We start from the raw sequence: 25887 nt of genomic DNA, 5'->3' as shown, positions 1-25887 counted from the left end.
ATGAAATCTCCTGTTTAAAATTCCCGGTGTAGTTCTGCTTTCTTCACTAGACCCTGATAGACAGAGTCCTACCAAAATTGGTTTTAGCGCTGCAACCACTTACTTAGTTGGCACACTTCGAGGACCACTGCCCTATTCTACTGGAGATGACTGGGTCAAACCAGGGTTGGACTTGGCGGCATGAGATAAGAAAAATAAACAGAGGACAAAGAGTCTTCCTATGATCAATTACCGACATGTGAAGAGGCAGTCCTACACATACAAAGTTGCTCTGGAGGTATATCTTGCCAGTCAAGAACGGAAGATCTTAAATTTCTAGCACCTTAGTATGAAACATCCCAGATGATTTCCAACCTGCATGATAATCAAGTCCAGGGGAGAGCTGTTTGATGTATTTGTCAAGTACCAAACCACAGTTATCATCCAAATTATTATTTTATTACATATATTTTATTATGTCAGGTCAGTTTAAACAGAATTCTTGATATCTGATCACTCTCAATATCTAATTAAATTCCTCAGCCACCCAGGTGATGTCTGATCTCCCTGACTTGCCCTCAGCAAGAATCCTGTGGGTCAGTCCAGCCAAAATCCCCTCCCATCCTTGCTGTCTCCTCTTAGTAATCTTCCATCCACCCTCCCCACCCCTCAACTTGCTCCTTGCCTATAAATCCCCACTTGTTCTTGCTGTATTTGGAACTGAGCCCAGTTCCATACTGAAGTCTCTTTTCCTCTATCGCAATAGTTCCTGAATAACATATTTTTTTCACTGCCTCAACTACTGTCCAGCTCTGGTTTTCCTTAACATCACTCGAAGGCTCACGTTCTTGTCCTTTCTGTGGGCAGCTTTCTTAAAGCTGAGCCCTAAGTAAGGCTGTAAAGCGAAAAGGTGGAAACAGCAACAAGACAAACCCCAGAGCTACTGGCTACAAAATTATAAATGGCTTTGGTGCAAATGAGCATCTTCCTACAAATGGAATCTAATTTCCCTTCTGTGCCCGGCCTCACATTAGGTGCAGTTAGAGAAGGGTTGTATGAAAGAGGATAACGCTGACCCCGCCCACGGCCGGGGGTGGGGGTGGGGTGGGGTGGGGGTGCGGGGTGGGGGTAGGGGTGGGGGATGGGGTGGGGTGGGGTGGGGGTGGGAGAACAGCTAGATCTGAAGACAGTAACACACAAAGACACACACAGACTCTTCTCCCACGTACTAACCATAAAGGCAAGCCCAGGAACAAACAAAGCTCCACCGCCTGTCACTGGGACAAGAAGTTACAGGAACAGTCACGTCCAAAGTCAGCCACAGTCTCTCTCATACACTCACAATCACTCTCATATTCTCGGTGTTACAGACCCACAATGTGTCACACAACAACCCACAATCCAGGGGCGTGACTTAAGATACAGACACTCCTGCACTGACAGAACCCGTTGCTCCGTGATGCGCAAGCACAAAAGTGTGCGGCGACAGTTACACACACACCGTCACACCTGAGCATTCAGTCACAGTCACGGACGCGCGCAGCTTCACCGTTTCCTCACACACAGTCGCCCAAGGTCACCTGAGGGCCCTGGGTCGCCCAGGGTCGCACACACCTCTCCCGCTACCCACACCTACGGTGGCTGCCGCCTATGGCGCAGGCGCGAAGCAGCGGCGGGCCTTGGGCCCTCTGGGAAATGTAGTTCAGCAAAGAAGGCTCCGGCGCAAAGCGTTCTGGGGCTGGTAGTTCGCAGAGTCGGAAGGCAAAGCGAGTCCGGGTCCCCGCAGCTGGATGTTTCCCCAGCCGAGCCCCGGGTCCCTCGCGCCTCACTCCCCGCCCCGCTCCGCCCCGTGGGGGATTCTGGGAGGCGACGTCGCGGGGCTCGGGCCGCCGGGCGGGTTTCCAGAGCCCGCGGCGCCGGGAGGTGAGTTGGGCCTGGCTGCGCGCGCGAGCAGGGGGTCAGGGCCGGGCTTGGGGTGGAGCTGCGTGGACGAGGATGGGGACCAGACGGGCCCCTGGGGAGGCTGTGTCACCGTGGATCACTGTGTGAGAGACTGCAGGTGTGACAGAATGTGATGTTGTGTGTCACCGTGTGTGTGATTGTAGGCGACCGTGACCGTCTGTCTCCGGTATGAAACTGAGTTTGTGTGTGACTGTCTCTGCAGGTATAACTGTGTTATTGTGTATGGGTTTGTGAGAGACTGCGGGTGTGACATTGTGTGTGCGTGTGTCGCTGTGTGAATGTGTGTGTGATTATGTTTGACCGCTTGTCTCAGTGGATATAACTGTCTGTGTGTGACAGCAGGTGTGATTGTGTGCCCATGAACACCTGTCTTTGCAGGTATAATTTTGTAGGAGTAATTGTGACAAGATGTGTGACCTTGTGTCGTATGTCACTGTGGGTGAGATTGTGTGTGACTGTCTCTCTGTTGGAGTGATTGTGTATCATCACCTCTATCTTTGTGTTAATGCGGCTGTGTATGTGTGTGACTTTGTGGGTGTGATTGTGTAACCATGTATATGTGTGTGATTGGGTGAGAATTTGTATGTGTATGTGAGACCTAGTGTGTGATTGTGAGGCACAGAAAGGTGAAAACTGCTTGCCCAAGTTCACACAGTTATTAAGAAGCAGAACCGGGTCTTGAACCTGGGCAGTTAGGCTCCTGAGTCCTTGCTTTTAATTAGTAAACTCTCTGATCTTTCCCAGATTGTACGAATGAAAAATGGGAGCCCTGGGTTCTGAGAGTGTTGGAGAGCATTGTCCCTGGTCTTGGACTAGGAACCCTGGGGACGTGGGAACTTAACCTGGGTCTCCCTTCAGTCCCCTCGTGAGTCACAGGACACAGACTGAAGACACTGTAGTGAGACCAGCCTCAAATTGGCCACCTCTGGGGAGGGAAGCCCAACCTGGAAGCCTGTCTTCCTCTCCTTAGGCCGTGGAGTTTGAGATTTTAGCTTTGTCCTTGTCAAAACTCTTCTATGTTTGACGATGAGAGAGGCTGATCCGTGGCTCTTTTTCTGATGTACCAAGTGAGCTAAATTTTTGGTTCTTTCTCAGTCTGCAAAGGAAAGTGTTCTCATTTCATCTCCGAATGTGTGTGTAGAATCTAAGGTGGCCCAAGGGTGGCACTTCTCTATACCAGGAGTTGACTCATGCAGTCTTGACAGTGAGGAAAGAAAGGTTCTGAGCGATGGATTAACTTGCCCAAGGTTCTTAGCCGAGGAGTGAAGGAGTAGCGAGGCACCCTGCGCCTGGGGGCTATGTAAGGCCCAAGTGTTTAATATCACCTGCTTTCAGGGACTGCTGGCTCACCTCAAACTTGGAAAATATTACCCAAGGGATACACAGCTTTTTGCAAACAGAAATTTAAGAAACATTTCTTTTACGCTAATGCTACTTAGGGCCCCCAGATGCTAAAAAGACTTCACTGATCTCTCAGGTTGCAGGGGCTTTTAAAGCTGCATTGCACTAAGGAAGTAACTTTCTCAGAGACTGAATTGGCTAGTGCAGAGTAGTCCAGAATTAAGGGGTCTGGTATTCTAAATTCTAGATCAAACACAACTATCCTTGTTTTCAGAATGAAGAAATGTTGGCTCTGAGAGGACAAGGAACATATTTCAGGCTGTGCCGTTTGTTATTGGTTTGGTTAAAATTTGGCAGTGTTTGCCTCTGGCTGCATTTCTGTGGAGTAATAAAGGTAGCATCTACCATCTCTAAGGATGCTTCTCTAAGAATTATATGGCATTGATTCCTCAGGTTATGTTGAATATTTCCCATTCAGACATTGTGGTCTCTTGAAAAAGGACCAGTTTTTGGGTCACACTGCAGTTTGACTCTTAGTACTTGAGTTAGTTGTTTTAGCGTTTTGAACCTCAATTTCATTTGTCAGTGAAATGAGGGTAATAATACCTACCTTTGCAGTTCTGTGAAGATTAAATAAGGTAATGACGTATACAACATATGTAACATCACTATTTATATTACAGGAGGCACAGTAAGATTTATTTATTCATTTATCAAATACTTTTTGAGCACCTACAATGGTTCTGGCATTATTCTAGCACTAGAGATACGCCAGTGAACCGAACAAATCCTAGCTGTGTTAGATCTTACACTATTACTCGGAAGACAACAATAAACAGAAAAAAAAGTAACATATCCAATGGTGTTAAATGCTAAGAAGAAAAATACATTAGCATAAGGAAAAAGGGACTGGAAGGGAGATTCTCTTTAGATAGAATTTCCAAGAAAATCCCTCTGATGTGGTGACAACTGGGCACAGAAAGGAAGGAGGAGAGAGCGCGTGAGCCATGTCCAGGCAGAAGGAAAAGCAAAGGCAACAGCCTTGAAGAAGGAGTGCACACAGTCTTTGAGGAATTGTAAGGAAATCTGTGCTTGGAGGAGTGAGCAAGGGGGAGAAGGGTAGGAAATGAGGTCTAAGGGACAGCCAGGGGCCAGATCATAAATCGCCTTGTTGGCAGTAGGATGGACTTTAGATTGTGTTGAGTTCAGGCTACGTGTCCTTAATATCAGTCAGGACTTGAGAGGTTAACTTCAGCTTTAGCCAAAAAAGCTGAGAAAAATCAGGTCTTGGAAAGGGCTGGGGCTGGCCCAAGTAAGGAGGTGGTGGGGACCATAAAGGGGCAATAGTTCTATCTTTGTGAGTCTCAGATCAGCAACATAGGGCTGGTCTGCCATTTTTTCTTTCTTAACTCACCCTTTTTAGGACTTTGTTCTCCGAAAGAGAAAATTGAAGAAGGAAGAAGGAATGGCTGTTGGACTTTGTAAAGCCACATCCCAGGTAAGTTGATGTTTTCACTTTGTTTCCAGAAATTCCACCTCATTTTCAGGACTTTGGGACTTCAGAGAAAGTCACAGATACCCCAGTGAGCATTCCACTATTTATTCATATAATGCTTCTACAAAACATTTAGTATCTTTTTTACTCAGTGTTGTGCTCAAACGTGTGATGGAACAGAACTCTCTCCTCTTTCGATGGATCATGGTGTATTGTATTGGAGATGCGTACAAGTGAAATAGAGGACAGAGTGTAATTATGAGTGCCCTATTAAATAGGGAGGTAGAGGATGGCCTTTCTGAGGAAGTGATGTTTGAGCAAAGAAAAACCTAGTGAAAGTAGGGAGTAAGTTTTGTGGAGATCTGGGGAAGAGCTTTCAAAGTAGAAGGAATAACAAGTAGGAAGTTGCTATAGTGGGAGCATGTTTGATGTGTTCAGGGAATAGCAATGAGCCGGTATCCTTGGAGGGAAGTGAGCACTGTGAGGTCAGAGGAGTAGCTGGGAACCATGTTATGCAGGCCCTTGAAAGTCATGACCGGGACTTTCACTTGTGTTCTAAGGGTGATGAAGAGCCATTGGAGTGTCTGTGATGTAATTTAATCTATGTTTTAAAAGGAAAATAGATAGCAGAGAAGTAAGGATGGGAGCAGGTAGTCAGGAGACTACTACAGTAATCTGGGTGGGAGGTGACAGCCGCCTGGCCCATGGTGGCGGCACTGGAACTGGTGAGATTCTGAGTATATATTGGAGATAGAAAATACGGGATTTGGTCGGGGTTGGTTTTGGAGTGTGAGGGGAAGAAAGAACCATGGATGTCTACAAAGGTTTTTGACCTGAGCAACTGTGTAAATGGTCATGCCATTTACTGAAATGAAAAGACGGGGTGGAGTGAGATGGGGATCAAGAATTGAGTTCTAGATATATTGTTTGAGAGACCTGGTGGATATCCAAGTGGAATATTGATTATGTATGTGGAGTTTAGGACTGGAGATGTGAATTTGAGAGTCGTTAGTGTGTTTAAAGCCATGGGACAGATGAGATTATCTTGAGGGTAGGATTGTGGTGAATGTAGATGGGAAAGAGGTCCAAGGACTGAGTTAGAGGCTGACAAGAAGAGGAACCATCAAAAGAGACTGAGAAGGACTGATGTAGAAGGAAAACCAGAAGAGTGTGAGTCCTGGAAGTCAAGAGTACAAAGTGTTTCAAGGAGGAAATGGTCAACTGATTTAAATTCTGAGAGGGACTGAAGAAGATGAAGACTGAGAACTGACCATCGGATTTGGTAACGTGGACGCTATTGATACCCTTGACGAGAACTACTTTATAGAGTGGTTGGGATGCAAGCATCATTGCTTCGGGTTCAAGAGAGAATAGAAGGTGAAAAAAAGTGAGAATAGAGACAATGAGGCTAGACCTGCATTGTCCAGTAACGTACCCAATAGCCACATATGACTACTCCGAACTGAGTTGTGCTGTAAGTATAAAATACATACCAGATTTTGAAGATACAGTACAAAAAAGAATGTAAAGCATCTCATTAATAATTTTATATTGGTTACAGGTTGAAATAACACTTTAGATAAATTAACTTAACTTACGTGTATTTACTTTTATTATTATTATTTTTTTGGTGAGGAAGATTAGCCCTGAGCTCACATCTGCTGCCAGTCCTCCTCTTTTTACTGAGGAAGATTGGCCCTGAGCTAACATCTGTGCCCATCTTCCTCTATTTTATATGTGGGACACCTGCCACAGCATGGCTTGTTAAGTGTTGCATAGATCCGTGCCTGGGATCCGAACCTGCAAACCCAGGGCTGCCGAAGAGGAGCATGTGGACTTAACCACTGTGCCACCAGACTGGCCCCTATATTTGCTTTTTTAATGTAGCTACTGAAAAGTTTTAAATTACGTATGTGGCTCACATTGTATTTCTATTGGACGTCACTGATCTAAACAACTCTTTGGAGGAGTTTGGTTATTAAGAGGAGTAGAGAAAGGAGACAAGAGCTAGAGTGAGATCATGGAAGGGAATTTTCTGTTTATAAGATGGAAGATATTATATCAGTTTGTATACTGATAGGACTAATCCAGTAAAGTGAATAGTAATATAAGGGAGATGTCTGCTATCTCCCTTATAATTACAAGGGAGAGAGGTAACAGTGTCTTTATGTGGACAAGTAGAGATTGGTCTTAGATAGGAGCCTAGAGTTTTTTCTGTAGAAACAGAGAAGGCAGAATATGTGAGTTCAGATACAAGTCAGTAAGTACATGTGATGGGCTAGAGGAAAGGAAGTTCAAAGTGAGAACCGGGGAGGAGTTGGTGGTAGTTTGAGAGAGAGAGAAAAGGTGTGAAATAGTCATGGGAGAGTGAGAGAGTGAATTTATTAGGGAAGTGTAGTAGAGTTGCCTAGTGGTGCTTTTGTGGGATCTCTGGTCATGTCCTGGAAGTACTTTGGGTCAACATGTTTATCAGTTGGGGTTCTGGCAAGAAACTCAAAAGAGGACTATTTGCAAGTAAATAGAGAAGCTACAAAGGGTAGTGCTATACCGTGGGGCTCATAACAGCAGAGCTCCCTTACTAACTTGAGGACTGAACCCAGAGACAGAGAGATCTGAGTGGAGAGGGCCCCTGACAGGCACTGTGACCTCTGACTGAAGGACAGAGACCACACAGCATGGTGCTGCAAGGGCGGAGAACGGGAAAAAAATGTGCCTCGCTCGCCTCCCTCCCATCTCTTGCATGTGGCTTAACCCAACTGAAAATGGAGTGGGGAAAGGGAGTCGATGGATGTAGTCAGTACAGGTCAGCCCCCCAGGACGCAGAGAAGTGTAGAGGGGCACACGGCCGTTATACAACACTATGTAGTTGTGTGATTTTTTTTTTCTCTAGCCACATTCATCCTTATTTTTACTCTGTAGAATAACCATATTTGACATTTCATTATTTTTAATAAAAAGTGAGACCATTCTCTGCAAAATGGAACTATTTTTTTTTTTTTAATTTTTGCTTTTTCTCCCAAAGCCCCCTGGTACATAGTTGTGTATTTTTAGTTGTGGTTCCTTCTAGTTGTGGCATGTGGGATGCCACCTCATCATGTCCTGATGAGCGGTGCCGTGTCCGCGCCCAGGATCCGAACCAGCGAAACCCTGGGCCGCCAAAGCAGAGCCCATAAACTTAACCACTTGGCCACAGGGCCGGCCCCAAGAACTGTCACTTTTAAGCGTTGAGTGCTCTTCCTTCATATGGATGTTTTATAGGAAACTTCACCATTTATTCACTGAGTGACTAATATTTACTGAGTGTTTACAATGTGACAGGTTTTGTAATAGACACTGGATATACTTCAGCTTATAAAACATATCTTCCCCTCACACAGCTTATAGTTCAGTGGTGTAGCCTAAACTCTTACTTTTAGACATGTCAGTTTTTCCAGATTTTTCATATATCCTTCCAATGAAAATTCTGTTTAAACCCCTTCATATATATGCTTCATTATTTCTTCCAGATACATTCCTGGAAGTTTCTCCTTACACATAGAGTCTAGATTTCACACCATGCCTTTTTGTTAAAGGGCAATTCAAAGCCTTCCTTCCCTACTCTGACCCATCTGATATCCTAGTTTGGGGAACATGAAGGACTTCTCCCTGTGAAAATGTCTTGATACTTAGTATATGTAACATAAAACTTAGCCTTTGCTCATATACTTTCATGTTTCATGCTATAAGCTAATTTTTTTTCTGAGCATGTCTTTTCTCTTTCACAAAAATGTGAACATTTCAAAGGGTGAGTCTGTTTCTAATATTTCTCTTTCTCCCAAAATATTTGATAAACCTAGGCACATACTTGTTCCCCAATAATTATTTTTCTTGGACCACTTAGAGCTTTGAACTCTGGCAGAATTCATCTTTCCTGCTAGGACCATATGGGACCACTTGGCAAACAAGAATTTTTTTATTTCAGGGTTTGGTGACCTTCAGGGATGTGGCTCTAGGTTTTTCCCAAGAGGAATGGGAATGGCTGGACTCATCTCAGAAAGATTTATACAGAGACGTCATGTTGGAGAACTACAGGAACTTGGTATGGCTTGGTAAGGATGTCTCTCCCCCGTAATTCAAAATCTTCCCTCTGGGTGTTTTGCCTCCTCCACTGGGAATATCTAGGGCATCTTAAGTGCTCAGCTGAATTTCTACTTCCTGTTCCCAGGAAATGATTGAAGTAGTTTCATAGAGTTAGAAATGAGTAGTTCACTTTGTTGTAGAATAATGGTTTGGAATAGCAGCATCAGTATGGTCTGGGAATTTGTTAAATTGCAGTTTATGGGGTCCCACTTTAGACCTACAGAATCAGAAACTCTGGGAATAGGCCCAGTATTCTGGATTTTAATGAGCCCTCCAGTGATGCTGATGCCCATTAAAGTTTGAGAACCACTGTGGCTTCCGATTCAGTAGGTCTGGGTGGGGGCCTGAGAATGTGCGTTTCAAGTAAGTTTCTAGGTGATGGTGCTTCTGCTCTAGCACTTTGAGAACCGCTATGGAAGAAGCTTCAATTTCCTCATCTTCCATGCAAGTATCATTCCATTCTGTGGCCCTTCCTCTGATGTCCTTTCTTGCCTAATGACCAAGAGATTGAGTCTGAGTCCTGGAACGGCTATAGCAAGTTGACTTGTCCATCTATCTGTCTCTCTCTTGTTCTCATTTTTCTTCTCCTGTAAACAGGACTCTCCATCTCTAAGCCCAACATGATCTCCTTGTTGGAGCAAGGGAAGGAACCTTGGATGGTAGAGAGAGAGATGTCAGATGGTCAATATGCAGGTGAGTGATGGGGAACTTGGGCTGTTGTAAGGGGCCAGACCATGTGATCGTGAGAAGGGCTGCATGTGAGGAGGCTGCCCAGGGCTTAAGGGGCGGGGGCAGGGGTGGGCGTGGGGGTGTTTCCTCCCTATTTCTGTCAGATTGGAGACTCTGTAATACTTCTGTCTATACCTTGAATCTCAGTCTTTCCCAGCTCTTCTTTCCCCTTTATGGTCAGAATTGTATACATTTCTAGAGTTCTTTTTAGAGTTTTTATTTTTATCAAACTTATGATTGCACATAGTTTAAAGAGTCAAGTAGTTTTACAAGGCTTATTCCCTTAAAAAAGGCAGTTTCTTGCCCTGCTCTCCAGTTTTCCTCTCCCTAGAGGGATCCACTTTCTTTACTTTTACAGCTTCTTTTGGTGTTTCCTTCCTGTCTCTAACAAATATGTTTATGTTGCTATTTCTTGATTGTTTTTTCAGTTTAGTTCTCATCCAATATCTTCTTACTAAGAAAGTAAGAATTTAGTACTTTCTTATCCTGAATCCAACACATATGCGCGTGCACACACACAATTTCCCATTCCTCATCTCACCAATAGCATAATTTTGATTGAATCACTAATCAGCATTTGCATTATTGTGGCTATTAAATGCTAGTCATAGCTGGGCTGTGCATTTGCGAAGATTACTTTCTTATACGACTTTTTATTTTTCCTAGAGTTAACAATTATCTGGGGGTTTTATTTATTTGTTTTCTTCCTTAGTTTTCTATATATGTATTCCTAACTCAATTCCCAACTCCCCATCAATTGTATAAATCTCTTAAGACACTCAGACGCATTAGGTAATCCATTGATTTTCTCTTCTTGGAAAAATCTCTCCCAGAGTCTTCAGATAAGCTTCACTCTAGATAAATGGCTTGTTACATCTGCTTGTACTCATTTTGGGTTTATCCGATGTTTTCTCATGACTAAATTGAGGTAATGCATTTTTGAAAAGGGCGCCACAGAAATAATGTTGTGTCACTCTTGGTGCATTTATACCAAAGTATTCATAATATTGCTATGTCTTATTATCGATGATGTTAACTTTGGTCACTTGGTGAAAGTGGTGTCTGTTTGGTTTCTCCATTGTAAATTTACTATTTTTCTATTTGTAATTAATAAATATCTTGGGGGATATACTTTGAGACTATTTAATTTCTTCTGAAACTTTTGCCCACTAATTCTAGCATTGGCCCCTTGGATCTTGTCTGCAACAATTATTACTGTATTGTTGACCTAATGTTGATTTTCCATTTCTTTCTTTTCTTTACATGTGTTAATTAGGATTGTTAATTAGGAGCTGTTCCTTCTCTCCCATTTATTTATATATTCAATTATTTTTTTATATTTATGGAATCATGGATTTTTATTTTGTCTATGATTACCTCACAGTGAATCCAATGAGTCATTATTTTGTTGTTCAAACTGTTCCAGCTTTGACCATTGGGATCTCCTTCAAGTTGGTTCTTTTGACCTTTTAACATACCCCCGTCTGTTATCTGAGCACTTCCTTCCCGGTTCTAGGTGTTCCAGGTTTACCTTGTTTTCTTTCCCCCAGCCTTCAATCAACCACTTCTCCAAGGAGCCCTCGTTCCTCTTCTTGGGAAATGATGTTAGAAACCAAGGTCTGGGTATTAGGTGTGCTCGTTGCTACTGGGATGCCATTGCTTCTAGGCCCTCACGTAGATTGAGCTGGAAAATATATGTGTGTACACTAACACACACACACCTCTGTATTTCTGCCTCTATCTTGTTGTGTATTAAAATGATCAGTTTATCTTCATGCCTTGATTCTAGTCCTGCTCCACAGGGTTTATCCTAACCCCCCTCCTTTATTTACTTGTAATTTCTTTTTCCAACACTGAGAAACAGTCTATTTACTTATTTGCTCAATTTTAGTATACACATAAAGTAGTTTCAGAATTTCCAACCTATTCTTCTGTGAGAAACAAATTTACTAACTAGATTACATTATTTGTATATGGTTCTTTTTTTTGTCTTTAGAGTTACAATATTCAGTCAAAATACTATTTTCCAAAGTTACTTAGGTTAGTTCTTTTAGGTTTATTTGCTACTGTTTGTATTTCTGTTTTGGGTTTCTACCACATCCTGGTTGGTTTTACTTGTTTATTTTTTTGGCATCTGAAACATTACATGCTTCTAAGACTCAAAACTATGCTTGCTCCCTCCTCATCCCTGCTCTCCTGTTTCTATTCCCTACTTCTTCCTAGCCCTTTCTTTCTTACCCACACTTTGTAGATTACTAATCTCTTTATTTTCAAGTTTGCCCTTTATGTTTCTTTTGCACAAATGAGCAGGTATATGTGTAGTTTCTTTTATCTCCTTGTATGCTACATTAAGAGTAGCATACTACAGATACTGTTTACATTTTGCTTTTTTCACTTAACTATATTTTCAGGAAATCATGCCACATTAATTCACAGAGATCTTCATTTTTTTAACAGCTGCGAAATACTTCATTGTGCAGATATCATGATAATTTATTCAACTACTTTCTAACATGTGGACATTTAGGATGTTTGCAGTATTTTACAGTTACAACAATGCTGCAATAAATAACCTAGTCATATGTATTTTCGTATTGTTGGGCCTGTATTTTCAGGGTAGATTCTGAGATAGGGGATTGCTAAGTGCATATGTAATTTTGTTGGGAATTGCCAAATTCCCCTCCAGAAAGAGTTACTTTCTGTATTAATTTCTTATTGCTGCTGTAACAAATTCCCTCAAACGTAGTAGCTTAAAACAATACAAGTTGATTATGTCATAGCTCTGGAGGTCAGTAGTTAAAATGAGTCTTCCAGGGCTAAAATCAAGATGTCAGCGGCCTGCCTGCCTTCCGGAAGCCCTGGAGGGGAATCTGTTTCTTGCCTTTTTCTGCTTTCTTTAGGGCCCTTACCCATCCTTTCATTTTCAACGTTTAGAATCCTTTTGTTTTAAATGTGGGGTTTACGTGCAGTATAGCATTGAGCTTTGCTTTGGGAACCAGTCTGAATATCATTTCAATTTAATAGGTGAAAGTCCAAATTACATTTGTGACATGTTTGGGCTTAATTCTGTATATTGTTTTATATTGTATTTTCTGGTTTTTATAGTTTTTTAAAAAGACTTTCACTTACCTGTTTTCCTAGCCTTTTTTGTCATGTAATACTATAATTTTTAGAATAAATAGGAAGGTTTTTCTTTTGTTCTAGTGTTTACTTTGATGGTTATAGTGCTCTGTTTATTTAGACAGTATTTATTCCTTCGGTTACTCGATTGATTAGCTTTAAAAACCAGCCTTTGATTTTTACCTGTTACAGTTGAGTTAATAAGCAGCCTTATTTTACTCCCTCCCCTTCTCTTCCCAAATTTTGTTAGTTGTGTGCTTTTTACATTGTCAAGGCATATTATATTTACATGCTGTTCTGTCACATTATCCCAACCTTTCACTTAGTCTTAGTTCTGTGGTTAACTATATTCGGTGTTTTCCACTAGTCTTTTTGCTGACATTTCTCTAGACCTTTCTTGATTGGCTGAAGTTTGTCCTCTAGCAGTTTCCTCAAAAAGGACTCATGCAAACAGTGTCCCCCTGAGTTCTACCTTGTTCATAATCAGCCATTATTTCCTTAAATGTCTTATAGTATAGAATTGGTGTTGAATGTTGTTATGAAGAAGTCTGATGCCAGCTGATGTGTTTCCTTTATGTGTAAGTAATTTTGGATTTTGTTCTGATCTCCCAATGGTTCTTTAATTTTGAAGTCATTTTATTAGGGCATATCTCAGTCTTAACCATTTTGGGTTACTTTTTCCTGGTGCATTTGTTCTCTTTCAGGATGGAGAGTCAAGTTTTTATTTAGGAAATGTTTTTTTATTTTCTATTGATAAAGTTAAAAATACAGAGAAGTATAGACAATAGTATAACAAATTCCACCAAGAATTGACCATTGTTAATATTTTTATTTAGTTTTACTTTCGATAAAAGAGATAAACTATTTTAAGTGCAAGTTCTCTTCATTCCCCATTCTCAGTTTGCTTTCCCTCTTTTACCTCTTGCTCTCAGAAGCAACCACAGTCATGAATTCAGTATACGTCCTTCCAGTCCTTTTTTTTTTTTGTTTTAAATTGGCAACTGAGCTAACAACTGTTGCCAATCTTTTTTTCTTTTTTTTCCTGCATTTTCTCCCCAAATGCCCCCAGTACCTGGTTGTATATTTTAGTTGTGGGTCCTTCTAGTTGTGGCATGTGGGACGCCGCCTCAGCATGGCCCTACAAGCAGTGCCATGTCCACGCCCAGGATGCAAACCAGTGAAACCCTGGGCTGCCAAAGTAGAGCCTGCAAACTTAACCACTCAGCCATGAGGCCGGCCCCTCAGTCCATTTTTAAAACATTTTTTGTAAACATTTACGCTTCTGTAAAAAAAAGTCTTTTTATTTTTATAGGTGGTACTCTTTACATTTTGTTCTGTAGCTTGCTTTTGTTACTCAACATCAGTTTTGAGATTTATCCTTGGTAAATCTATATGTAATATAGTTCCATTCTGTTTTAACTGCTGTATGGTATTGTTTGTTTTGAATTTACTATAGTTTTATTTAATTATTTCCCTACTGATGACCATTGAGATTGTTTCTCTTTTTTGCTGTCTCACATTGTGGCAGGATACGTTTCCATGCATATGCACATAAGAGTTTGCCAAGGATTTGTACCTAGAGTAAAATTGCTGGGGCATAGGAGTGCACATTTTATTTGACTAGATACTCAAATTATTCTTGAAAGTGATTGTATTAGTTCATATTCCTACTAACAATGTTTGAGAATTCCTGTTTCCTTATTCTCTTGATCTTCTCCACCTTAAGTTCTTGATATTGTCCAACTTAAATTTTTGCCGATATGGTGGAAGAGAAGTGCTCTCAAAGTTGGTTTTTTGATTTTTTTTAAAGATGTTATTTTTCCTTTTTCTCCCAAAGCTCCCCAGTACGTAGTTGTGTATTTTTAGTTGTGGGTCCTTCTAGTTGTGGCATGTGGGGCACCGCCTCAGCGTGGCTTGATGAGTGGTGCCATGTCCGCACCCAAGATTTGAACTGGCGAAACCCTGGGCTGCCAAAGCGTACCGCACAAACTTAACCACTCGGCCACAGGGCCGGCCTCTCAAAGTTGTTTTAATTTGCTTAGTAAGATTGAGCATTTTTCCAGAAATTCATTGTCCACTCAGTTCTTCTCTTCTGTGAATTACCTGCTCATATTTTTAACCCATTCTTTGGGATAATGTTGTCTTTTTCTTATTGATTTGTAGAACTGCTTTATAAATTCTGGACATTAATCATTTTTCTATAGTATGTGTTTTTGTTGTCTTTTCCCAGACTGTGCCGTGCCTTTGAACTTCGCCATGTCCTCTCACCCACAAGTCTGTAATGATAGTGTCGCATTCGCCCGTCTTTTCCATTATAGTTGATGCTTTATTGCAGTCATGTTTACTAGATCTTCCTCTAATTGGGGTCCTAAAAATATTCTCCTGTATTATTTTTCAATAGGTTTAAAGTTCTGTTTTTCACTCTTACTCCCATAACCCATGTGGACTTTAATTTTAAAATATGACTTGTGAGGTTTTTATTCACGTGGTGTTTTCCCAATACTGTTTATTGATTAATCCATTTCTTCCTTGTTGATTATAATGCCACCTCCATCATATGCCACGTTCTTATATTTGCATGAACCTTGTTTCTGTCCTTTGTTTTCTGCTCCATTGATCTATTTATTCATTCCTAAACCAGTGCTACACTATTTTCCCTACTATATAGCTTTATTTCCCTTTAGATGTTTGACTGGTTATTGTTGGTATATAAAAAAGGTATTAATTTGCATCTGTCTAGCCATTTAATGTGCTTTCTTACTTGCTTGTAGTTTTTCAACAATTCTCTGAGTTTATTAGTCAGGGTAAAGCTAATTGCTTTAACAAAATCTCAGTGAATAAAAGCAGTAAAGATTATATCTTGTACGTGTCACAATCCAGTGTGAGGTTACCTGGGGCCTCTGTTGCATGCTGTCATTCAGGTAGACGGCCTCTTCATCTCTTGGCTTCATCTGCTCTTAGGGCCTTGGAGTCCTCCACTTGATCCTCTGAAGCCAGCCAGTAAGAAAGAGAGAGAGAGGAAATTGAGACAGATGGACACACAAACAGAGAGATAAAGATGGATGGAGGCTCTCTCAGGACATTTTTAATGGACCAGCACAGAAGTAGCATTTGTGGCATCTGTCACTTCTGATTGGCCAGAATTCAGTTACATGGCTGCAAGGGAAGTTGGGAGATGCAGTTTCCTGTGTACTAGGAGGAAAAGGCAAACGGTTTGCTAGATGAAGTGTCCTTTCCAGTAATTACGTCTCCTTGTACGTTGTCTTGTTTTCAGTTTTACTTTATCAACCACAGTTTCCATATCTGTGTTGAACAGTTGCTATCAGTTTTTTCTTTGTGACATCGTGGGACTGTTTCAGGTGTTTCACACTGAATGTGCCTGTCGTCTTCCATTCCTAGCTTTACGTATGTATCTGTGTATGTATATATTTTAACCAGGAAAGGCTTTTGCACTTTATATATCTTTGGCATCTTTCAAGGTGATTTTTTTTCTCTTCTTTTATCTTTTTTTCCTCTATAACAACTTACAGAAAAAAATCCTGTGACAATTTCTAGTCAAGGATTTCCTACTGCTGAACTATTTTTGTACTTCTGGATTGCATACTTGGTCATGTGCATTATTTGTTTAATATATTGCTTGGTTCAATTTTTAATATTTAAGAATTTTGCCTGTTATCCATAGGAAGATTCGTCCACTGTAAGAACAGTGAAATAGATTAGTGGAACAACAGAGAAAGTGTGGAATTTAGTGTTAGCTAAAGGTAGCTTTTCAGATCAGTGGCATAAAGAGATTTTCTTAAAAGTTATGGATAATATTCATGTAATATTGGACTTTGGAAAATCTTTATTAAAATGACATCAAGGCCAGACTCTGTAAGGGAAAAATTGAGAGATTTGACTTCATAAAAAAAAATTTTTTAATTTTATCAAAAATGCTATAAATGAAGATGACATGGCAGTAAAACGTCATGATTTGAGGAGAAAAAATACTTATAAAGCCTTAATGCCCTAAGTTTATAAATGGCTTCTATAAATCACTTAGAAGATGCACAGTACAATTAAAATATGTGCAAAAGATGTAAATAAAGAATTCACCAAAGAAGAAACCACGATATACAAAAAAGTACATAAACATAAATGTACATAAAAATGCTCAACTTTATAATCAGAATTGCAAATTAAAATAATAGTGAGTACTCTTTACTTGTAGGGGTTTGAGAACAAAGTCAGTGTGGATGAGTTTGAAGATATGCACTTTATGTTGCTGATAGGAATGTAAATTGATAAAAATTGTTTTGGAGGGCAATTTGACAGTGGATATTGATATTTAAAATATGTATTTAGTTTTATTTAACACTTCACTTTTGGAAATGTATCCTGTAGAAATATAAAATTATGTAAAAACACATAATGTAGAAGCTGCTTATTTGACTTGTAAATGATCAGTTTTTTAAAAAGTTGGTTATGATGAATTGTAAAAAATACAGTAGTCCCCCTTATCTTCAGGGGATACATTCCAAGACCCACAGTGGATGCCGGAAACTGTGGATAGTACCAAATGCTATATATACTGTTTTTTTTCTCAAACATAACATACCTGTGATAAAGTTTAATTTATAAATTAGGCACAGTAAGAGATTAACAATAACTAATAATAAAAGAGAACAGTTATAACAATATAATGTGATAAAAGTTCCGTAGATCTTAGAAACCTCAGCATATGATTTTTTTTTCTTATTAAGTTGAGAACTTCTACCTTTTCACTTAAAGAAAGCACTTTATGGCTTCTCTTTGGCATATCCGAATGCCAACATCACTACTCTTATGCCTTGGGGCCATCATTAAGGACAGTAAGGGTTACTTGAACACAAGCACTGTGGTACCGTGACAGTAGATCTGATAACTGAGAAGGCTACTAAGTGACTTACAGGTGGGTAGCATATGCAGCCTGGACACCCTGGACAAAGAGATGATTCACCACCCAGGTGGATGGAGCAGGACGGCACGAGATTTCATTACATTACTCAGAACGACACGCAATGTAAAACTTAGAAATTGTTTATTTCTGGAATTTTCCATTTAATATATTTGGGAAGCGAAACCTCAGATAAGGGGGGACTACGGTATACACACATATGTGAGACATTTTATTTGAACTTTATGGCATATAAATGAACATTCATTAGTCCTTTGATATAGTGCCAAGGCCTTTTATTTGAATGTGATCTGTTGATTGGAGTTCAGCGTTGTCTTTCTTACATAAACCACACTCATAATGCACTATCCACAATTTCCCTTATTATTTCTTTTAAAGTGAAGCAAAACACTTGCAAACCATGTGAGTATGGAATCCTTGTGGAGTTTCATGTTTTTAACAGGCTTTGACAATTCTCTTCTGCACTTAATTAAAAAACAAGTCTTTAAGTAACTCATGTTTAGCCTGTTTTTCTAAAACTTTCAACTTAGTTTTCATTAAAACAACTCTCTTTTAGCACTCGGTTAATTAAATATTAAATTAAAGTATGTAGTTATAAATGCCAAGTACAAATGAACTAAACAGGTTGAGAACACAACTGAATTTTGGCAAGCACGTAACTCACCTTTCGGGATACAAGTGCAAAAGTTATAGTAACTCCATTCTGTGAATGAGGTAGCTTTATTCGTGCTGACATGAAAAGATGTCTACAGTGTTTTAAGTTAAAAAAAATGTTTTACGCAAGTTGGAAATAGTATGTATATAAAAATTATTTGTGTTTGTTTATCTGTACAAGGAAAATCCTAGAAGGATATAGACCCAACGTGAACAGTCGTGGTCTTTGGGATGGTATCTTGAGAGAGTAGACTTTCTACTTCATGCATTTTTTAATTGCTTGAATGTTTTCTAATATTATTTCTATTTACAAGGAAAAATGCTGTACAGCAGCCCTAATGCTGATCCTCAGCTGTAGCCCCAACACAGATCCACTCGATATGGAAATTCTTCCTTGTATTTTTACCATGAAATTCCCTTCAACCAGGTGTGGTTAGGATGGGGAGGTTCATGCTTCTCTTCGCTGTGTCCTCCTCTGCATCCCATAGATTTTTTATGCTTCAAGTGTGTTTCTCTTGACATTTCCCCACAATGATAGAGAATTTTACAAATCACCCTGGTGGAGTCCTTTTATAGGGATTTTAATAGAAGGAAGGTATAAAATGCAAGGCTTAGGTTATATTATTGATCATAGAAACTTCTTTTTTTCCTCAAATTTTCTTTTATGTTATTGATCATTTTCTTCCATATATCCTTTAAAATAATTTTACAAGTTCAGAAATAAAATGCTCATGGAATTCTGATTGAAATTGGCCTGGTATAAATTATTTTGCTGCAGTTATATCTTACATTTTTGTTTCTTTAAATCTTCTTTAAAATAATTTCATAACATTTTATAGGACCTTTTTAGTCTTCCTGGACACCATACTCCCTTCTCTCTTCCGATTACTTATATGCCAGTTGCAATCTCCACTTATCACATTTACTTCAAATTCTCTTCCATTGTCTTACAACTTACATTCTGGCTTCTGACCCTCTAGTTTGACTAAATCCGGGTTGCCTTTCTTCATTTTCATATTCCTCAGCTTACTGAACGTATAAGATAGTTCTGGCCACTATTCTTTTTCTCTGTCTAAAGCCCTGTTCTGTTTCTCTGTCTTCCTTTAACTGGCTCCAATCCCTATTTCTCTGTCTTCCTCATTCGTCCATAAGATCTTTGTCGTATTAATTTAGATCTCTATCCAGTGCTGTCTAATAGAACATTCTGTGATGATGGAAATGATCAGTATCTGTGCTTTCCAGTACAGCAGCCACTAGCCACATTTGGCTGTTGAGCACTTGAAATATGGCTAGGTGTGATTGAGAAACTGAGTTTTAAAACTTTTTATTTTAATTAATTTCAATTGCCATATGCAGTTAGTGGCTGCTATATTGGACTGTACAGCTCTCTGCAGTCTTTTAAAGGAGGAGATCCAATCTGTGAGTCTGTGGGTCATTGGTCAGGTTCTTCATTGGAACGTGAGTTCTGGGCATTACCAGTAAACTTCCTCCTTTTGATTAGAATTTACCCATGAGTTTTGTCTTTTTTTTGAGATTTCTCATTAGAATCTCCAGGGTTTCATGCCAGGAGATGATTTACTTCATCACTGTATCTACCAGTTTGTCTATTGCTCACCAGTTCAGCATGTGGGAGACTAGGTCCATAGTCTAGTAAGGCCTTTTCCTCTGCCAGAATTATACATCAGCCTGCTGTGTAGTTCTGATTGGAATCCAAAGTTGAACATACTTTGACTTCTAACTTCCATTCATTTATAGATTATAATCAGTTGGAAACTACATAAATTATATAAGTTACAACATGTCCTAATCAGTTGGAAATGCCATTCTTTGTCCTGCCGCTTGGCCGTGAGCCTATTTCATAACCCCTGTTTGGACATAGGTATCGTGGTATCTGAGCCTTGTAGTGGGGTAGGTGTAGGAATAGCTTCATGAGCATATATTAATTTGTTTCACTTTAAGTATCACTGCATATCTGTGATGGGCCAGACGCTACGAGGTATGTTATAATTCTGTTATCCCTTATTTTTATACTATATCTACCTCATTTTGCCTACTAAGAAACTGAGGCTCAAGAGGTAGGATCGTCACTTTGTTAATGGTAGAATAACTGGCCTGCTAGGTGCAGAGGTAGCATTCAAACTCACCTTTGACTCCAAACCCTGTGTTTTTCCCCCTGTGCCACACGGATGCCCATTTGGCTCTCTTCCACTTTGCCTGAATCCATAACTGCCCTTTTCCCCTCAATCAGTTACTGATATGGGTGAATTGTCTTCTTTCTTTTGCTGAATGCCATCATGATACCATTAACTTCTAAGTATTTCTCTCTTGCAATCATAGTGAATATGTCTTCCACACATACAATGCTTATTTCCTCTCTATACTTTCCCCTGGAATACCCCATATGAAGTTCTTTCGCCTCTAGTATTCATCTGCCTAAGTCCAGCATAGACACCCCCCACCTTTTTTTAAAGAGATTGGTTGGGTCACCAGGCACCTCAGAATCCCCCATGTTGGAAAATGTCTGTAGTCTTCTCCCGTCAGTCTTCTTTTACTCAGCATTACATCAAGTATTGTATAAAGCTGCCATTTGCCTGGTGTAAGGAAAAGCTTTAGTCTCAGTAAGAGGGAATATAGTGACCCTGAGTGATGGATACAGGAAAGGAGGTTCTAGGAGAGTGGCTGAGGGAACCAAAGTAAGTGTACTTCTGCAGAAAGAATGAACAACAGCGTGTATCTAACAGAGAGTAAGTGCACAAAGCCCTCTCAGGCCTGGATTGAGAAAGGGGTGCAAATAAGAGAAAATCCACGGCTGTGTGTAGGAGGGATGGGGGCTCTCCTGGAGTGGAGGGTGTATTGGAAAGAAGAAATAGGCAGATGCATAATGTTTTTTGCTTTTCAATTTTGTGCTGACCTAGCCTGGAGGCAGCTTTTCTTTCAACAGATGGGAAACTGTTTTGGAAAAGGCTGTATCTAATTAACCGAAAAAATGCTAACATGTGCAGTTCCAAAATAATCCCTAAGCACATCAAAACATCAAAATTACTTACTTGTCAAAATTTGTTACTGAAATAATCACTGTATTTTGGAAGCCCGATCATAGCCTTGAAAATCAAGTACATGTTCTCTAGGAATTACTCCTCAACTAAGCTAATGAGTTTGATTTCTGTTTTTCTGACAGTTTTCTACTAATAATCCGTATCATATTAACTAGTCCTTCATTATATGCTATATTGAAGTTTTGTGTGCACAAGTTTTGTGTCTCTCCTTCGAGTTTAAAAAAGCGAGATGGACTCGTGTCTCAGATGTTTCTTTTCCTCTACCGCAGGGTGCTGGGCACCTAGGAGTGGGCTTTCTGTGGTGGACTGTACAGGCTGACTATTGTGGTGTGACATGAAAAGGACATTCTCATTTTCCTTTTTTTGAGATCATCTTTTAAAAAAGTTTCCTTTCCACCTTACCTCAACCAGTATCCTCTCCTAAAAGGAACAGGTGTCTATTCTATAAGCAGTATTTTTCTCGATGACTAACACTGACCTCCAGATTTCTTCTAGACACTGAGAAAAAACCCAATAATTTTTCTCTGGTCCCTGACAAAATCTTAGAAGTTGTTGAATATTCTGTCAGCATTCATTCACTCAACAAAGTGCTGCCATCGTCCTAGGCACTGGATGAAACAGTAAGAAGAATAAGTAGTAAACATTTCACCCCTGCCCTCAGGGAGCTTTGAGTCTTTTGAATGCCAGTGCAGAATGGGGTGGAGAATGTAAAGACTAGAGGCGGGGAATCTGTAGTCAGGATCTAATTGGTTGTTCTCAAGTCCTTATTTTCTTGGCATTTAGCTTTATCTTCATCTCGATGCCCTACATTTTACCTGTTTCCCCATCACCTCCTCCCCGTCACCAACACATATACCTTCCTCTATCAGCTCTCTTCTTTCTTTGTGCTTTCTTTGTATTTTGTTCATATTGCAATTTGAGAGATGTCATCCCATGTACATTTCCCCCTTCTTCTCTCAGTTAAATTTTCAGTTTCTTCCATAACAGTTTTCTTTCTCCTTGCAAAGGGAAACTAGAAGACATTTGCTTTCTTGATATTTTTCAGACTGGGAGTCTTGGTATGAAATCAAGGAATTATCTCCAAAATGGTTCGTTGATGAAGAGGAAATATCCCAGAGGATAGTACTGGGAAGACTGACAAGTCATGACCTCGAATGCTCCAGTTTCAGGGGACCCTGGAAGTATGAGGGTGAATTTGAGCGATATCAGGGAAGTCAGGAGAGGCATTTCAGGCAAGTGACGACTCTTCAAGAAATTTCTGCTGTGAAAAGAGATAATGAATATAATAATTCTGAGAGAAGCATTCTCTTGAAGTCAGTACTTTTAACACAACAAAGAGTTCCCACAGTAGAGCAAGTACATAAATTTGATATTTATGATAAAATGTTCCCCCAAAATTCGGTTCTAATTGAACATAAAAGACTACATGCTGAGAAGGAATCTTTGATAGGTAACAAATGTGAAGAATTTAACCAGAATACATACCTTAGTAAAGATACAGGAATTCCTCATGGGGAGAAATCTTATGAAAGTAATGATTATTCAAATCTCTTCAGTTTCCACTCATTACTTACTCAACATCAAACAACTCATTTTGGAAAATTACCCCATGGACACAATGAATGTGGTGATGCCTTTAGCTGTTACTCGTTCTTTACTCAACCTCAGAGAATTCACAGTGGAGAGAAACCATATGCATGCAATGACTGTGGAAAAGCCTTTAGCCATGACTTCTTTCTCAGCGAACATCAGAGATCTCATATTGGAGAGAAGCCATATGAATGTAAGGAATGTAACAAAGCCTTCAGACAGAGCGCACACCTTGCTCAGCATCAGCGAATCCACACTGGAGAGAAACCCTTTGCATGCAATGAATGTGGGAAGGCCTTCAGCCGTTATGCCTTCCTTGTTGAACATCAGAGAATTCACACCGGGGAGAAACCATATGAATGTAAGGAATGTAATAAAGCCTTCAGACAGAGCGCACACCTTAATCAACATCAGAGAATCCACACTGGAGAGAAACCCTACGAATGTAGTCAGTGTGGAAAAGCCTTTAGCAGACGCATAGCCCTTACTCTGCATCAAAGAATTCATACAGGAGAGAAACCCTTTAAATGTAACGAATGTGGGAAGACCTTTGGTTATCGCTCACACCTTAATCAACATCAGCGAATTCATACCGGAGAAAAGCCCTATGAATGCATCAAATGTGGGAAGTTTTTTAGGACTGACTCACAGCTTAATCGACATCATAGAATTCATACTGGAGAAAGACCTTTCGAATGCAGTAAATGTGGGAAAGCCTTCAGTGATGCTCTTGTTCTAATTCATCATAAGAGAAGTCATGCAGGAGAGAAACCCTATGAATGCAGTAAATGTGGGAAGGCCTTCAGTTGTGGCTCATACCTTAATCAGCATCAGAGAATTCATACTGGAGAGAAGCCCTATGAATGTAATGAATGTGGGAAGGCTTTCCATCAGATTTTGTCCCTTAGGCTACACCAGAGAATTCATGCTGGAGAAAAACCCTATAACTGTAATGAATGTGGGAATAATTTTAGCTGTGCCTCGGCCCTCAGGCGCCATCAGAAAATTCATAATAGAGAAACTCTCTGATTATTACAAGTATAAAAAAGAAAACATTCAGTCACCACTCAGTCCTTATTAAATAAATATCAGTGAATTCTTTGGTTAGTAATTCTGTGAATGTACTGCATATGAAAGAGCCTTCAGTTCGTGAGCATCCCTTATTTGAGATAACCTGGGTGGTAGACATGTTACTGTTTGATCTGTTCTATGCCCCATTTGAGACTTACATCACCCTCAGTGCATATGATGCTGATGAAACTATTAATCAGGGAGGCAGTGGATTGGTCATAGGCTGGCCGATTATTTTCCTCCTAGTGATTAATAAGAGATTGGCAAATGGCCCTGTCTGGACCAGTAGAGCCATATGGAGGTATTGTCATGGGTAATAGGAGAAGATCTTTTTCTTTCTGGCATTGCAAGTTTCAAGGATTTAGTAAGGTTAAAAACTCACCAGTAGCCTTTTTGCTACTCCATGAGGAAAGTCTTCCCAAGATCTGTCCAACACAGAGAAAATGCACGTGAGACCCAGGAATCTGATGACATTGTCTTATCTCCTGGATCCAGTCGTGCCTGAAGTCTACACCATCCTTTACTTTTTCATTTTTGTGATCCAATAAATTTCCTTTTTTTGCTTAAGTTAATTTGAGTTGGATTTTTGCCTCTTGGAATTAGAGTCCTGACTCATTCACTTCATGTTTGCTATACATGTGAGAAAGCCTTAGACTTTTGTATGGCATAATTATTTACCCTGAGGAGAAACCTTATGATATAACAAGTGTATGAAAGTTGAATGCACAGCCTTTGTAAAGCTGAGAGAATTGTTGTTTTATTTGTGGATAAAAATTAATTTAGTATTTATTAGTCTGTTTCACAATAAGGATGAATTTTAAAAATTCACCTAGTAAAACTCCTTAGTAGGCTCTCCTGTAAGGAGTTAAAGTCATTTGTGGCAGTGACTCACCAGAGGCCTTTAAAGAAAGAATGGCAAGCTGAGAGAACAATGGATCCATTGGTTTAATGAATGGCTCTTCATCTTAAAGGAATTATTTGACTTTCCGCTTTCAGTATGGGTTTAAATATATTGTGTAATGGAATACAATAAGAATTGTAAACGAGGTCTTCTTTTGTGGGTAGATTGTAAACTTGGCTTAAGAAGTTTATTGATAACTTCTTTAGAACTAAAGATGTCAGACAAAGACATGGCTGGCAGACAGAAGGGTGAGCCATTTTCAATTAATGGTCAAAGTAAAGCAGTTGGAGCCTGCAATTTTTAGGGAATAAATCATGACCGTTCTTTGGGGTAATGAGGAACTTGAGGGCATGGAGCAGTCTATTCCTGTTTGATCTGAGTGGATGGAGGGAGGTAAACTTTGATGATATGGGAACACGGCCTCCTTGAACAGTTAGAAGTGCTTAGAATCTTGGGCATTGTCTCGAGAGCATCTATAAAAGCAGAACATATGAATTAGAAAAGAGTATAGGATTTATACATGTGCATGGAACGAAACAATGACTACTGCTTTCGTAGTTGCTTTAATAGTCAATTTATACTTATGTCTAATAAAAATCTGAAAGTTATTTTTCTGAAATATTAAGACAAATTCCCTTTAAACCACTTACACTACAGATTTTGTATGATTGAATACTTCAAACCTTGAACTGAGACAAATACAGTGATTATAAAACACTGCCAAACTTATATACATCTAATCTAAAATGTATTAATATCACAAGCTAAATTCATATAATCTTTTATTTATTCTTATATTTCCTGGCAGTATAGGGATACTTATTTTAATACTTTAATACTTTCTAAGGGTTGAGTAATAACTTATTTTGGAAACCTCCCCAAGGTGACAGTAAACTCACCAGGCCTAAAGGGAAAAGAATAATGACTCAAACCA

General features: G+C 39.8%; 1 protein-coding gene across 2 annotated transcripts; it reads left to right on the top strand.

Moving 5' to 3' along the window:
* The first annotated feature begins 1713 nt into the window (after nt 1–1713).
* Nucleotides 1714–24624, top strand: ZNF527 (zinc finger protein 527). Of its 2 annotated transcripts, none has more exons than XM_070499012.1 (5): nt 1714–1902; nt 4706–4780; nt 8739–8855; nt 9494–9589; nt 22437–24624. In XM_070499012.1, the coding sequence occupies exons 3-5, from the start codon at nt 8786–8788 to the stop codon at nt 24008–24010; spliced, it is 1740 nt and encodes a 579-aa protein (XP_070355113.1). In that variant the 5' UTR covers nt 1714–1902; nt 4706–4780; nt 8739–8785; the 3' UTR covers nt 24011–24624. The 2 variants fall into 2 exon arrangements, with proteins under 2 accessions (XP_070355113.1, XP_014704241.3); XM_014848755.3 differs by having other exon boundaries at nt 1720–1902; nt 8739–8865.
* The last annotated feature ends 1263 nt before the right edge of the window (nt 24625–25887 follow it).

Source organism: Equus asinus, chromosome 26, assembly GCF_041296235.1.
Source record: "Equus asinus isolate D_3611 breed Donkey chromosome 26, EquAss-T2T_v2, whole genome shotgun sequence".
Lineage (NCBI taxonomy): Eukaryota > Metazoa > Chordata > Mammalia > Perissodactyla > Equidae > Equus > Equus asinus.
This window is presented reverse-complemented; position numbering and strand designations above follow the sequence as displayed.